At 40.8% G+C, this 16654-nt stretch overlaps 3 protein-coding genes across 4 annotated transcripts in view; 1 reads left to right on the top strand and 2 right to left on the bottom strand.

Moving 5' to 3' along the window:
* The window catches only part of ryr3 (ryanodine receptor 3), a 43056-nt gene extending 39428 nt beyond the window's left edge, over positions 1-3628 (bottom strand). For both annotated transcript variants that reach the window (XM_049756006.1, XM_049756008.1), the window contains exon 1: positions 3460-3628. In XM_049756006.1, the coding sequence (XP_049611963.1) occupies positions 3460-3507 (48 nt within the window). In that variant the 5' untranslated portion in view covers positions 3508-3628. The remainder of the gene's footprint in view (positions 1-3459) is intronic.
* Positions 3629-4652: 1024 nt separating this feature from the next.
* fmn1 (formin 1) lies at positions 4653-15736 on the top strand. Its single transcript, XM_068649136.1, is given in 18 exon segments — positions 4653-5547; positions 6074-6231; positions 9384-9492; positions 10145-10206; positions 10392-10999; positions 11119-11257; positions 11518-11605; positions 11665-11726; positions 11791-11879; positions 11953-12082; positions 12230-12376; positions 12461-12518; positions 12521-12706; positions 14144-14236; positions 14750-14801; positions 14881-15030; positions 15097-15178; positions 15291-15736. Coding segments are annotated over 18 exon segments (3153 nt in total). The 3' UTR covers positions 15336-15736.
* grem1a (gremlin 1a, DAN family BMP antagonist) lies at positions 14432-16594 on the bottom strand. The gene is made up of 2 exons (XM_049756018.2): positions 16494-16594; positions 14432-16393 (listed from the first exon to the last, which is right to left on the bottom strand). The coding sequence occupies exon 2, from the start codon at positions 16383-16385 to the stop codon at positions 15849-15851; it is 537 nt and encodes a 178-aa protein (XP_049611975.1). The 5' UTR covers positions 16386-16393; positions 16494-16594; the 3' UTR covers positions 14432-15848.
* Between the last annotated feature and the right edge of the window lie 60 nt (positions 16595-16654).

The raw sequence follows: 16654 nt of genomic DNA, 5'->3' as shown, positions 1-16654 counted from the left end.
CCCCTTGTCATCCACCAGCTTGACCTCTGCAGCGACACTCAAATCTAAGCAGAAGTTTGATTTGTGTTTACAACTTAGTGTTGCATTCTTTTTTTTTTTTGCATTTGAAGTCTTCTTAATTAGTCTTAGCTTATTTTTTCTTCACTACGCAAACAACCGTGTGTTCTAACAGACAGTGACAGGTGTGCGTTTGTGTGTGAGCATGGTTCCACCGACCGTCCCCGAAACCCGATAACCTCGGCCGCCCTTGCGCAAAGTGTACAAGTGCCATAAACTCCCACGACTGAGCCGCCGCCGCCGCCGCCGTTGCCCATGTGAACTTGAGAAAAGTTGATTCCCCTCGACCCGTCAGCGCGGCTATTTCCACTTTGCGCCTGCTCACTAGCAATCAACATGAAAACGTTAGTCAACAGCGGCTAATCACTTCATTTAAAATGACGCGGGCCTCTGAATTGACAGCCAGGCGTGTTTTTTTTTTTTTTTTTTTTTTTAGCTGTCAGAAGTGTAGGTTATTTAATGAAGATATGCTAATGAGATGGCGAGCAGAAGCAGTGACAACTACATCCTGATTCGAGAAGGTGTTGCAATGTCAACATTGCGCTAACAACCGGACGTGTGTATCCTATCAGACAGCCTCCGATTATTTATGATATATTGTGTTCACGTCATGATATGGGAGAAAAAATATGAAAGATATTTGATCAAAAATAAATATCACAGGGCTTATCTTTTAATCCTATTTCATAAATTCACTGTCAGGAAAAGATTTGATAGTTATCACGACCTCCTTGTTTCAAATCAATAATCCACCATGTGGATTTCAGCTACGGTTTTAAAAAAAAATGAAATAAGCTTCACAAGTCAAGCAAGTAGTCTCCATGCAGCTCTGCATAACAACCATTTATATGCTGCTCCTGTAACAAATTGGAAATTTCCAGCCTTGGTTAGCATGCATATGGCTTTATAGCAGCTATTTCGCAGACGCACTGAGCATGAGAATCCAGAGCAGAGCTAAATAGAAGTGAACATTTCTGTTGTGTGTGAGAGAGGAAGCTGGCACACAAGTCAAGACAAGTGCATAAATCAGACGGATCTGTAAAGAATGTGAAACTGGATGAGTTTAATGGACATTTAAAGCAAACACATGTAGTAATGCTCTCCGTGTCCACTATGAAATGCAGGCTGTTGATTTGTATTCATCCCAGTGGCTTAAAAGTAATTTCATCTAGCTATCGGGAAAATGTATTTAGCATTGTGTTTCAACCTTGTTCATGGGATGAATTAAAATCACTGTATTACAAAGATGGAGTTTAAGTTTGCAGCAAAAATTCGTGCCAAAATAGTGGCAGGTGTCCAGCCTGGTCTACTAATCCCTCGTGCAAGCTATTCTAAAATCAAAATGATTATGGAGCCCTCATTTCCAGTCTGAAATGAGTCCATAGTGTACTTTGGATACATTAGCATATCATTATCATAATGCAACTCTGACACTGAAATGATGGGCGTTTATGTAAACGCAATACCACCGAGCTTGATGTGCAGCAAAGGTCAAAAGCATTTTGATCAATAAATCCATAGCCACATTTTCCGAGATAAGTGTGTATGTAGGACGCTGGTGGCAACAGAAAAAAAGGTGTTAAATAGGACACAGGTATGAGTCGGCACTGCTGTCATACATTTATTACAAATACTTGTTCATTAATAATCAGCCTATGCGGCAATACTGCATCGTCTGTATAATAGAAGCGTGTGATTTAGCGATTTGGCCTTCCCCAAACACTCACGATGAAATTCACACCACCCACCAGCATGTGTAAATGATAGGCGGTGAACATTCTGTCGCTATTAAAGTCCGAACAGTTGGATTCACATGAAATCCTACCTGTTTGATTCAGATCAGAATCATCCCTTACTTAACCTTACTAAATATGGAGAAATCCAACAACCCAAAGCATGTGATTTTTTTTGCTCTTTGTTTCTCTCATCGCTGAGGCTTGATAACAAGGCTCACGCCCTTTTTTATTTTATTTTGCTGTTGTCATCGGATGACTCAGATGCCACTGTGACACGGGTCAGCACATCGCTGGCATCGCGAGGCTTAGGAGTTGTTAAGAGTCCCTCTCCTGGCACTGAGCGTTAGCAAGTCAAGCCCCCGCATTAACACGCACATACAGTATATATTTACTTATGGGTTTTATAGAGTGACAACGCGTTCACACCTTTGTAGATGTCATTAGGTGTGAATAATTATAATAGCATATATATATATATATATATATAGCATTGCCTGTCACTGATAAATGAACAAAAAAACACATTTAAGGAAGCTGATGATTTCTAACAACACACAAATAGAATAGATAAACAGTAAATAACAACTAATATGTTGATTGACAATAATTCCAAATAGATTCATAAAGGTTACTTGTCCAATAAGTTTAAGACATGAGAACGACCTTTTGAGGCTACAACAGCATGCAATATGCTAGTTAGTGTCTTAAGTTATTGTTTTTGTTTCGTTGTTTGATATTTATGTCCTAGAAGTGTTTTTCTGACAAATATTTAATTATAATTTTAAGACTGCATTAGTTAGTGGTAGAAGTGGGCTAGATATGAATTTGTAATTTACTGGAGATTTTCAAGGTCCCGAAATACAATTTTCCCAAAACAATAAATATTAATGACTAGACGCAGGGACAATTAAATAATATGATGGAGTTTCCTACATACAACGAATTAGATAAGGGGAAAAACCCAGCTCAAAAACATTGCAGCTCAGCTTTTTTCTTTTGTGTCATGGATGTTTCATTTTAAATCAGTTCTGTGTTTACAGTTCTAACAATGGAAACAGGTTGCAGCAGTGACTGCGCTAACAAACTCTGTCATGGCTGAGAGGCAGATTTCTATTGAATAACTCGAATAACCATCCCATTTTGAATTCAAAGGTTAATTGCACTTCATGTCGTCTCACATGCGCCTCCAAGGGAAGCTCACACTCCCGGCATCCATATCTAAGCATGAGTTCTTTTCATGCAACAACACGATAATAAAAATGGCAAAAGGGGAGAACCCCGAAATGCATATCATTTATAAATATATCATAACTCCTGCACACAGTTGGGACCCCCTAAAGCAATCTGCGTCAAACATCCAGTCTCGATTTGCGTGCGCAATCCGTGTGCGCAACTTGTTTCAACTATTTCCAGTGCGCAAATAAGGAGTCGAATATAGTTGTTGTAAAAAATAATAAAGATAAAAAAATATTGGGCGTATAAGAGGATATCCAAAGGTGGGTTTAAGTCCCCCCTTGTTGCACTTGCATACCGGAACCTCATTGACATTCCCCTCGTAGAGTCCAAGTGAACGGGCACAGCGGCCGGCGTATCGTGCACAATTAAATCTTCCCAAAAAACCACCATTATTCATGCAAAAGCAAAACGAAAAATCACAAATTCTTACAGTTCTCAAGAACTGGATCTCGTCCTCCCCTTCCCCGCCCTCGGCCATGGCTGCGAAAGAGCCTCACTCGATGGAAGCCACCGCTGACTGTCAGCGAGAAACGCGACGCTGCGCTCCTCAAGCCGTTATTAGCATGGAACTCATCCAAAGCCATATAGGGAAGACCTGCCGGTAAACTCCCCGCTAGGACCCCCGCCTTCCTTGACTCCCTCTCTCCTCCTCCTCCTCCTCCTTCCTCACTCCATCTCTCCTCATCATCCTCATCTTCCTCCTCAGCAGCATCAGCAGTGCTGGACCAGCAACAATCCTACTTAAGATTTATTGGTCATAAATATTTTTGGTGGCGTTACTGTTGACTCTAAAACAAATTATAAATAAATGCGCCTTTGCCTGTTGAGAGGGAAGCACCTTTATGTCTTAATAGTGCAGTTTCACAGTTGTGGAAGCATGATAGGACGCTCTTATTATTATTATTATTATTATTATTATTATTATTATTATTATTATTATTATTATTATTATTATGTCTCATAAATATATAGCATCTAGTATCAAATCAAAATACAAATATTATGACTTTGTAAGTGCACGGTGTGGAACAAAATTAGATGCACTTGTTGCAAAGATTTGACCTGAATTTATCTAAATGTAATCTATTAAAAAATAATAAAGTGAAATCCCTAAAGTGAATTCAGACTTGTTTCCAAATATATTTGAAGCATCACATAGCTCCGCCCCTGCATCTAAATGAATAGCTAGGGGCAGATTTATTTGAAAATTTATTTTTAATGGATCATTCCACCTTAAGGTCGAATTTCTTTCATGTCTTTGATTACGGTAATCAAAGCCAATTTTTTTTTTGTGTTCCAAGTCTTTGTGATGTTTATGATCAATCCTCTGTGAGATCATAAAAGTTATATAAGCTACATTTAGCACTGTGCACTTGATTTTAGACAGTAAAATCTCCTTTACCTTTGTATTTCATTTTTTTTTTTTTTTAATGTGTGTGATCTATCAAACAGCAATTAGGCACTAGCACAGATGACCTAAATAGTGTCAGTCATGTTATTAAGGCATGCTGGACAACCAAAAAGTTCTGCTCTCTTCTACCAGGTTCTCAACTCAAGTGCAGCATTGCTGATTTAAAGGAACTACCACTCTTTTTTTTTAGCTTGTGACTTTTAAATCAAATTATGAAGGGCACCAACGCCTCATTGCGGCTCTACATCACCATCAATGACATGAGCGCTGCGAGAACATCCCTCGGCAGAGGTCTGGCTTCCCACTGTGATGAACCTCAAGACCACCATCCTGAACTAAACGACTTTGACACAAAGGAGGGTCACGTGGAGATAGCCCAATTCGGTCATGCGGACGAATTCAGGTTGCCCAACTCGTCCGTGTGGCTGGGAGAGTTGTTGCTACTCTGTTGGCACTACCAGAACATGAGCAACCAACAAGGCATGAGGATGATATATGTCGATTTACCAAAATCCACCAGGATCCAGAAGAGCAGAACAGGCCAGTTTGTTTCCACTGGTACCCCTTTTCTTAACGGGATGAAGCTTTCCACCCAAGGATCTTCATGTCTCAGCAGAAAATGTCCTTTGTTGGGCAGAGAGGAAGCGATTGGTCTGTCTGAATATGACATTTTTGATTTGGAAGCTGAAAGTGAAGATCTTCACAGAATCATAGGAACTGCTGCAGCACATGTGATGAGAAAGTTTGAGGTGAGTCTCACCTGTTCAAACTGGAGCAAAAGGATTCCAAGAGCTGATTCTCATTCAATGGAAGGAAGGCGTATAGATGATGAGACTTTGCATCATCTCCAAATCCACGGGTATGACAGCCCTCGGCTGGTCTGTGAGTTCTGTTGTTTGGGTGAGAGTCTTCACCAAACCCTCAGGACGGAGGGAGAAAACAAAGAAGACATCTGTGACCAACCCACAACGTGGACGAGATCAGGCAAGGACAGCTGGAGTGAAAAGGAGAGCTTCCATCCGACCAATCACAGATGGAGAGAGGCGACGCAGACACGCAGATGCCTTGGGGAATGTGACATCGCTCAAGATGACCCGCTGTCCTCAGGTAAAAACAGACAGATGGCCACTTTCAGTATTACACTATTAGTTTTGCACATCGTGCTAATGCAGTCATTTAATTATCTTGCATTTTATCCATGTTTTTATTAGGCTTTAAATACACTCCATGAATCTTGGCTAGATATAACAAGTCTTATAATTTCCTGCAAATAATATTTTAGTAAAGTAAATATGAACTTTAACTGTCATGGCCTCAAGGTGGCAATATGGTGTCACTGAAAATTTCCACTGTTTGATTTAAGATCACTTTAAGCCTTAGCTTTGCCTGATGTATTTGTGTAACAGCAGGTTTCCAGTTTTTTTGTCATTCAATGGGCAAATATTATATAATATATTAGCATATTATATTAGTAGTACTGCTGAGCAACATGAGCTTTACCAGAAAAGCCATTACAGTAAGCTGTTGCCAGGCAGAATTTGAGAGAGACACATATATTAAATACATGATGGCAAAAGTATTAGCAACAGCGTATTGTTCTTTCTGTGTTTGTGATGCCGCCTGTCTTCTCCAGATGAAGATCTGCAGAACCAGGAAGAGTTCTGGCAACAGGAGATGGAGTCTCTGTCGTTCTCTCATCCCTACCGACCCAAGCTCATTGACTTCCTGTGCATCACTGACCCCGAAGATGATATCAGTAGGACGCCCACTCCCGTGTTCTTAGAACTTAGGGTGAGTAGAATGATGAGCTTGATCAGGCCTTGGCATAATTCATGTGGTGAGGGTGGAAGAAAAAAAAAATCATGTGATCCTGCTCATGTTCAAAGATCTTTCAAGCTACACTAAATTCCAGGCAAGGTCCAAAGAACAATGTGGATCGTAATGTTGAGAGGATTTTATTTTTGGTCACTGCATTTAATGGGTTGTATAAATGATATGGCCCTGAACCTGTCTTATTTAAAAAAATGCTTTCTCATAACGCTTAATAGCAATAAGCATTGAGATGAAAGTCCTCGTTAAAACGGAATCACCATAACAGTGCTGCTCCATCACAGGCCGCCAGAGCTTACGTGCAGGAAATGGCCTCGAATGACAACAAAGAAAGTTTGTGTTCCTTGTCCTTACATAACAGAGTATGTAATTCAAGCGTGTAGGGATTATTAGGTCTCTAAACATTAAAGCGATTTTTTTTATTGTGTGCACGTAGATTAGTTATTGTGTTCACAATTTAGTCTAAAAAACAAATACAATTTTAAAAAATTATATTAAAAAAATGCTTATCTAACTATTTAGAGAGTTTTTATGTATTCAGGTAATATTAAAAAAGTATCAAACTATTTAGAGAATTTTTTAAAAAGTTTTTATGTATTCAGGTAAATAAAAAAAAATAATTATTTTAAATAATTCTATTGTTTCAATAACAATTTTAAAAAAATATATTTGAAAAAAAATAATTTATTTTGAGAAGTTTTTAAAAAGTTTTTATGTATTCAGGTAAATTTAAAATATATATTAATATAAATATATATATATTTTAAATAATTCTATTGTTTCAATAAGTCCTATAAAATATTTGGCTATCCATTTGAGTGTAACTTAAAATCATTATGTACACATTTCTCTCAGTGTGTCCCGCCCACATGTTTGCTCAAACATTCTAAAACTATTCCATGGGATTATCTGCATCCACCCCTCTTACATAAACATACCTTGCTTGGAAAGCCACAATGTCCCACTGTGGGACTTTTATTTCTTCGAGCAATTTAAAACGACAACAACGTTATCCGTCCGGCCGCCACGTAGGATGTAACAATATTAATAATGGCTTCCGTCTCTCGCCTGCTGGCTATAACATCAAATTATGAGCAAACATGGGTGGGACCTGACAAGTGACAATAAAACAAAACCTGTTCCTTATAGAATTAAAGAAGTTAAGGTGATGTTTAAAATACATTTGCTATCCCTTTCTTCAGACTGCAAATTTATTAGAGCCCATTCTTAACTTTTGAGAAGTTGTGTTTGATCCGAATGAGCAGATTAACCCTCTGATGGGCGTGTTCCACCATCCGTGGCAGTCCTGTTTAGCTTCCTGCAACAGTGGGTGTGGCCTCCTTCCATCTGTTCCTTGTGGCTTTCTCCGACTTGCATCAGGGTGCCGTGTTAAACGGCCGTCGGGAGAGACGACGCAGGTTTCCATCTGCCTCGGGTAATAATAGGATTCTACTGGGATGAGGGCCAACATGATGGAAGTTTACAGAAGGTCAGCGAGGAAGAACTTCAACATGCCACGTCAGGTTTAAGGATATGGAGACTTTCACCGAGTGGATTTGACAGCAGGCAGCCCTGTGCGATAAACATCTGTTTCCATTTTTAGGAGAAGAAAATGAATGCTCCTGTTTGACATGAAGGAAAGTTCTGGATATGCGTTTTTCCTCTCATGTCTGTCAACAGATCAGGATTGGTCGTAGCTTCCTGGAACGGAAAATTGATCTTCTCTGACTTTTTAACTTCCTTTTGCAAATGGAACTGCAGTCACCCATCCTCACATTTTTTAGGGCCATCCCAGTTGACCACCAGGTGGACGATCTGAGAATAAAGCTGAAGAAAAAGACCAATATGGCTTTTAAGGCAACGGAGGACAGCGATGACTCTTTACCGTATGTTACGTATCTTGCGGGAAGAGAAGAACAGATGACCTACGACCTTGACGGCGAATCAGGAAGTACCTCAACAGAGGAGATAAAAGATCAATTTAATATAGGAGAAAAAGGTCATGATTTAATAAACCCAGAACAACTTATTGACGTAAACCCCGAAAATATCTCCTCTGTGGATGGACAATTTAAAAATGTTCATTGTTTGACAACCACAAAATGTCCAAATATAGATTGTAAATGTGAGGAACAGATTGCAGAAGATCCCAGAGGCCGTGAAGATATGCAAATGATATGCAGTCACAAGGAATTCACAAATTTGAATGATATCGAAAGTGACGAAGCTGCTAGCGTTCCCAATTCCAAACGGGTCTTGATTACTGTGACTCGGACAGAACGTTCTGCTGAAGAGGAGCTTGAGTTGAAAGTGGATCCAACATTTGAGCAAACCAATCAACCCTCCTCAGACTGCTCACCACATGCTGTCATATCTTCACAAAATATCCCTTCACCTGGAAACCTCTCCCAAGGCTCCCCCATAGACAAGCCCATCCAGCTCCCTGTCCTCTTTAGTGGTCTTAGGGTGCTGAGAAAGAATGTGGTCGGACCCGGGCATGACACTTTGGCTCAAATCCAACCTTTAAATGAAGACGTGAAGACGACAAACCTCCCTGATGAGCAGGGAGAACCAAAGATCCAAGGAAGCTTCCTGGATCAGATGTCATTGTTGATGAATCCTAACAGAAGGCCTGATGAGATGGAGGAAAAAGCAGAACTTCTTGCACAAGAACAAGCAGAACCCAAACGGAATATGACTGAAGGTGGTCAACAACTGCAGATGGGAGACTTGAAAGCCAAGGAGGACACAAAAGCACCTGTATCAGGTGCAGAAGCAGCCTTCCATGCATTCAAAGCTTTTTTTACACCAAAGCCATTGAGGAAGGAACCCACAGAGAACCGAGACGCAGCCAGAAAGATGACCTGGACGGAAAAGGATGTACTAAAAGCATTTTTTGAAAGAACTTCCTTCAAGACCTCCAAAGCTGCATCTACAGTATGAAGGGTTTCTGATACACAATCAGTCTTGCTGGCCTATTTAAAATACAAATATAATTTGAATTTTTTTTTTGCAGTCAAAAAAAGTACTAGCTATCATTCCAATATGATGGTTTATTATTATGTTTCCGAAACAATCTGCCATTTTTTTTTTTTTTTTCTTGATCCATTCAGTCAGAATCAAGCAGTCCAGTAGAAGGAGAAGAACGAACTCCTGGACGTCTCCAAGCAGTCTGGCCTCCACCGCGAGAGGAGAAAGTTGGTCTCAAATATACCGAAGCAGGTGATGACATACAATTTAAACAACAAGCGGTTAAAAAAAAAAAATTGTATTTGTCTGCATATATTATATAATGGCAAACACGTAAATAATTCGGCATTCCATCATTATGATATAAGCACGGCACACAACATCCATCCAAATATTGCATCTTATTAGATTGTCTTGAAAGGTCAAAATGAAATAAAATGACTTTAGATGCTGCAGTTCTAAAGCATACAGACACACAAGTGTTTGCTATCATAGATAATAGGGGTCATATATTGCACTTCCCTCAAGGTCAACATAAATCCGCCCTGCATGAATCCACAGCAAACAAAAAGAGTGCATTGGGGAAATACTAATTAATGTGCTTTCCAAGTATTTTTTGTCAGCCTTCTGGTAGTTGTGCAGTCCCGCTGTGGTGCTATATAATCATAAATTGGAGTTTGTCATCCACCACTACAATTCAGGTCAACACATCACAAGTTCTCTGCTGGTCCCCCACATGGTCTTTTCCAATGCTTACTCTGCTGCCCTCAAGCGGTCAAAACTTGTCAGTACAGTTTTTAGATAAACTGAATGAAAAATTCAATCTATCACTCATTGTGATTGTAATGACTTTAAATATGTTTTTCAAAAATAAATAACTCCAATTTTATGTTTTTTTTTTTAGAGCACCAGGCAGCTGTTCTGCAACTGAAGCGTGAATGCAAAGAGGAAGTAGAGAATTTACAGGTCAGTATGAAGGCTAATTTTTTTTGTGTGCATGTTTTCCCCTCATATTTGTATTTAGGGACATGGTTTAACATTTTTTTTTATAGTGGCACAGATTTTGGATTTTCTGTCATTCTAAAACCGTACTTGTTAAAACCATTAATGATAGGATGGAATGATTATCTTTGTTGCTCACGATATTTCAGGAGGTCTTCAGCCGGGAACTTTCTAAACTGATTTTACAAAACGAGGTCACTCTATCCCGTCTGGAGCGCACCCTGACTGAGCTGCAGACCAAGCTCTCCCAGCCCAACACTCTCAAACGTGGCGAGCTCAGAGACGTAGCCGTGTCCACGCGAGACGATAAATCTCCACACAAAACCTTTCGCACTGTCTGCATCCAAACTGACAGAGAGTCTTTCATCAAATGTGATGACGAGAAGAGTAGAGACTGCATCCAAACTCAGCAGAGGATGAACCCGCAAAAACTTGACTTGACATCTATCACCTTGAGCACGGCCCATCAATCTGGTGGACACCATGCACCAAACAAAGCTATCCCTCCACCACCACCTCCACCACCCCCACCGCAAGTGTTGACCCACAAAGAAACATCGAAAGCCCCCCCGCCACCTCCACCCCCACCACCTCCACCTCCTTTTCTGTCCAACGCAGCTCCTCCACCACCTCCACCCCCTCCATTCATGTCACATGTATCTTCAACCTGTTTATCCGCAACGTCCAGAAAACCTGTGGTGGAGCCTTCACGTCCCATGAAGCCTCTGTACTGGACCAGAATTCAGATTGAGGACAAGTACGTGTCCATGTGGAAAAACAAATACATCATCAAAGACAGACAAATAAAACTGTTTTTAAACAAAGCAGTTAATAAAACAAAAAATACTGTAAATACTGTTTTTGTCTCTTTCTCAGGAACAACACACTGTGGAATGTTTTAGAAGAACCGCATATCATGAATGCAGCTGAGTTTGAAGAACTCTTTGCCAAAACCACCACACGACTCAAGAGAAAACCACTGGTAGAGAATTATGAGAAGGCAAAAGCCAGGAAGGTAATTTAAAAGAACGAAAATATGATTTACATGTCATTATGACGGCACCATGGCGGATTATTGTTTACCACATGTGCCTCACAGTCCTGATGTTTAGGATTACAATCTAGGCTCCAGCCTTCCTGTGTGGATTTTACGTGTTTTGACCCTGAACCTCAGACCTGTGAGGCAGACTAAACACTGCTTCTTTCTCATATATCTTAACGAGAACCATGCATCAAAATATACGCAACACGGCTCCTGTGTGTGTCTGTGTGTAGATCATTAAGCTCCTGGACGGTAAGCGCTCTCAAGCTGTGGGCATCCTCATATCAAGCCTCCACCTAGAGATGAAAGATATCCAACAAGGTCAGTCAGGAAGTTTGACCTTTAAGAACCTTATGTAACTTTTATTTTATTTCCTCCAGCTGTTTTAACTGTGGATAACTCTGTGGTGGATCTTGAGACCATTGAGGCGCTCTATGAAAATGTACGTACAGTATTATTATTAATTGTGTGTTTAAATGTAAAAATGTAAATTGTCATGCCGCCAGAGAGCTCAGCCAGACGAGCTGGAGAAAATCAAAACACATTACAGCACATCCAAGGAGGAGGAGATTAAACTCTTGGACAAACCTGAGCAGTCAGTATAAACACGACATAAGTGCGATTAATTTTGTGTGGATAATATCACGATGGTTTTCCGTGCAATCCAGGTTCCTGTATGAGCTCTCGCTGATTCCAGACTTCGTAAGTCGGGCTCGTTGCATCATTTTCAAGGCGGCCTTCAACGATGGGATGGCGTCCATTCAACACAAACTTGACGTTATTGCTTCTGTGTGCAAGGTATGGAGGAAACACCCTTATAAGGGCATGTATTTTAGTTTATGCATGTCCCCATGAAACTATTTGATTGGTACGAGGCTGCCATTTTGTTTCCCCCAAAGTGCTCACATTGAATTTTGTATCATTGACCGAACTTTTGACACGAAGACTCTGCTGGAAAAAGATGGCGTGAAGGAAGTGCTGGGACTCATCTTGGCTTTGGGCAATTACATGAACGGCGGCAACAGGGTCAGAGGTCAGGCTGATGGCTTCGGTTTGGAGATTCTTCCAAAGCTCAAAGATGTCAAGAGCAGGGTACTGACATGGTCAAATAGATTTAATATTTGAGTGATGTTCTTAAATAATGTGATGAATCCTCCATTTTTTTTCTCCCACTAGGACAATCGCATGAGTTTGGTCGACTATGTTGTGTCATATTACCTTCACAATTTTGACAAGGTAAGCAAAATACATCAAATCCGAATATGATTGTCTGTGCTTTCATGCTAATGTTGATTTGCCAGAATGCGGGAACAGAGAAAAGTGTATTTCCACTTCCTGAACCTCAAGATGTCTTCCTGGCAGCGCAGCTTAATTTTGAGGACCTTAACGCAGAGCTAAAAAGGATTGGACGAGATCTCCTGGGTATGTCATTTCACTTGTGAGACCTTTCTTGGAAATCCTTAAAAAAAAAAAAAAAGAATAACCCCCGACAAATGTTTCCTCGCAAAATAGAAATGAGTGCGTGAGCAGAAAAGAATCGGCAGTGGTTTTGTTGTGTGTTTTCGTTTTAAAAAAAAAAAAAAAGCTCAGCCCGTCTGCGTAACTCTATCACTGCGGAGTTTCCCCATGTCACTAAATCTCCGTCTGGCAGCATTTTTCCTCCAACACCCCCAAAATCAATGCACTTCTTATTATGCCTTCCCATCACCGGCCTCTGTAAATGTTTATACTTCAAACTTAAAGGCCTGAGGTTGTTAATTGCCAAAAGACAAGCTTGTATTTTCCTCATTTGCAAAAACAATCCTTGCAAACGCTTCGTGTCTGTATCCAGAGACTTGCAGGAGTCTTGCTGCTGATACTGGCCTGGCGCCTTTAAGATCCAGTTTCTAATCCTTGGGCCCATCAGATCTCCCGTTCTTTGTGCGCCAGTCCTGTCGCCAGTCAACGTAGACTGCAGTTTTCCCCACTCATGCAATCTCCAGACCACTCGTATCCGAATCATCTCTCCCCGGGCCTCCACACGGACTAGTAACCATCTCGGCTGTATCGGTCCGGGCTCCGGTGTGGCCCCGAGATGCGTGCCGAAGATTGCTTTCTTTACCTTTCACCACAGCTTTGGAGTATCGTTTCCATCAAGCCAAACGGGCGCAATCTCCATGGTCCGTGGCGGCTTCTCATTGTACTGGCTGTTTGAAGCGCCATCTTCACTCTCCCTCGGTTCTCTTTGGGCTGGGTATCAAAAAAAAGTTCTGTTTACGTGAGGGTCTACAACCCTCCTCAGATATAAGCCACAAATGAAGGAAAGCGTCACCGCACAAAGGAGACAACGATAGCGGACTCCACAGTTTACACAAATCCCGATTGAAAACAGTATTCTTTTGTAATCTTATCTGGGTGATGTTGATCAAGCGTCAGGGTGGAGGGGGCAGTCTTTATTATGACTGGCCCGTGCAGACTGGCTCCTCTGATCCACTGATTGGATGCAGGGGAAGAAGAAGTCGCCATCTCAATGAGAATCAAAGTGAGATCTGAGGAGGAAGTTGAGCTGATAAGCTCTTCTCCGTGCTCAGGTAGTTTCCTCTGCGCTCTTCCATCTGTTAACGCAACTTTCTGAGGCTTATTGAAATCATAAAAAAAGCAAAACAGCATAACTTAGGAAGACATCTCCTCACGTGACCTCATTTCATCTCGGCATCCATCGTTTTCATCACTGAAGATTAATGAGCCCTTTCCCAGAAGAACTCGTCTTCCTTTTTTATTGTCTCAACTTGAGGGCATGAAGTCAAACGTCGATAAATAATGTTCATTAATCTTCTGATCATTTACATTGATGCAAAGTTTTTGGTGTGTTTGGAAAAGGTTGTGAAAAGGACATTCAGAAGGTCTGCGCAGACTCCCCTGAGGAACATCTGCAGCCGTTTAAAGACCGAATGGAGACGTTTCTTCTCAGTGGTTAGTGGTTCATTTTTACATAACCAAACAACTGTGAATCACTTGTAGGCTGGAGATGTTTATAATATTTAGCCTAGTGGCCTGCTTCGTCGAAAAGAAGTTTTTCAACTGTGGTTGGGATTTGACACTTTATTAAAACAAATATGCAGTGCAAGATATTGACATTCATCAAATAATAATTGCTGTAGACTAAAGTGCTGTATTATTTTGTTTTTATTTTTTTAGATTTGCTTTAAGATGGCACTTTGCAAATGTTGAACTCATCCATCAATCCATTTTTGACACCGTTCATCCCAGTTCTTCAAATCCTGCAATGTTCTGTGCACATCACAAACATTTCCATCTGCTCTGAATCCCCCCCTTGAAAAAAAATAGATTACAAATGTTTCAAGATGTTTTTCAGACAAAATCCCAAGTGTAATAATGTCTGCAAAAGTGCCAAAGCCGACTTATAGAAAATGGAACAACCACCCTTGGAATGTGTTTCTTTGCTTACAAAATATTTCTTTCCAGCACGTAAAGAACATGTTGGAGCTTCCTGTCAGTTGACGACGGCACAAAAAAGGTTAGAGAAACAATGGCCATATGAAAAATATGTCTCGGATTGTAGATATATTAATATTCAATTATGTCTGGCTGCCCAGCTTCCAGGATTTGTGTGTGTACTTTGGTCTGAAGCCCAAAGCAGACGAAAAGGAGGTGACGTCCAGTCATTTCTTCATGCTGTGGTTTGAATTTTGTGCCGACTTTAAGGCCAAGTGGAAGCGGGAGAATCGGAACTTCACTAAAGAAAAGTAAGCAGATACACAGAAGTGAAATGTTTTGGGAATATGATTTTTTTTTTTTTTTTTTTACTGCAGATTAAAAGAGGCCCAGCAGTCAGTGAAGAGAATCACAGCAGAGAAGAAAGTGGAGACCAAAACGATAATCCCAAACAGTTTGGTAAGTGTGGCACATGTCTCAGTCAATGGATTTAATAAATATAATTTGCAACGTATGGAATTTATACAGTGTTCCTTTCCTTCCACTAATATGATGTTTTATTCCCACACAGAAAGAACGACTGCGTCAGAAAGAAGCGAACATGACCTCAATTTAAGATTTGCACTTAGAGGATGAAACAAAAAAAAGCTTTTTTTTATATTATAGCCTACAGGGGAACCTCTCAAGTCCTGAAGTCGGTTTGTCCATGAATCCAAATCAACGGGGCGCGCCAAAAGTCCCAAGCACATTGATTTGGGCGTAAACCACAGAATCATATTGTATTCGTTAAACATTGAGAGGGGAAAAAATCAAATAATATTGCTTTATCTTAATATTCATGCAGCTATGTGTGCAACAAGACTTAAATATTAAGTCAATTCTTTGAATTTTAATTCATTAACATTTTTTTTTGCACTTTCTTGGGAGTATTGCAATAGTAAAGCCACATATTAAGGCGTTTTTGAAAATTGGGCTCCATTAATTGATAGTAAAATAAAGATGTCAATATTGTAATAAGTTCCTCTTGTTTTAATAGCAGTTCCGGTTGTCAGTCTTGCAAACGGACGCTCAGAGTTTTTGCAAAACGTCCTTTTGAAAAAAAAAAAAAAAAAAAAGATCCATGTGAGGTTTAATCCGTGTTTATTGTGGTACACCTGCACTGCTTGACGCGCTGGACCCGTTTCTTCCTGGTATTGGGCGTTTGTCCGGGGCAGAAAAGCGTGTACGTGACCGTGCTGAAGGCTTTGGGTATGCACGCCGAACAGGATTCGAACGCGTTTCCATCTTGGTAAATGTGTCGCGGGATGTAGAAGGAATTACATTGGCCATAGCAGAAGCGGTTGATGATGGTTCGGCTCAGGCATCCCTCTTCGTGGATGGTCTGCTTGAGTGGTTGCGTTTTGCACCAGTCCAAACGCAGGTAACGACGTTCCGTGACGTGAAGCGCCTCCTGACTGGATTCCAAAACTTCTTCGGTGATGACTGCAGGGGTCATCCCGCGCGTAATGAATCCGCTGATTGGAGCTGGCAGGCAGCGCTCCGGTTCGTTTGGGTTGGATTTGTTTGGGTGAGGGAAAGTGCCTTGAAAAGTGGCGGCATGCGTACTCCTCGATGTGCTGAGCAACAGAACAACTGTGGAGAAGGTCAGCAAACAAGGACTTCTCATCGTGGAAGCTGAAAGGAAACATTTACGCACAGGTATTACGCACACGTTGCGCACTTTCAAATCATCCATCGCAATATTTTAAAGCAATTTTATACTTTTATACTTTACCTGTTGCTTAGTTTTTCCTGGGAAAATGTTCACGGGCGTCTTTGCTCGTCGTGTTGTGTCCTTTTGTGTCTTGTGTGGGGCTTCATGAATGATGATCAACTAACTTTCTAGTTCTGGTTAAAAACACGCCCACAACGCTGATCCCGTCAACCCCCCCCCCC

This window comes from Syngnathus scovelli, chromosome 20, assembly GCF_024217435.2.
Source record: "Syngnathus scovelli strain Florida chromosome 20, RoL_Ssco_1.2, whole genome shotgun sequence".
Taxonomy (NCBI): domain Eukaryota; kingdom Metazoa; phylum Chordata; class Actinopteri; order Syngnathiformes; family Syngnathidae; genus Syngnathus; species Syngnathus scovelli.
Note: the sequence above shows the minus strand (reverse complement) of the source record. Positions and strands in the feature narration are given on the sequence as shown.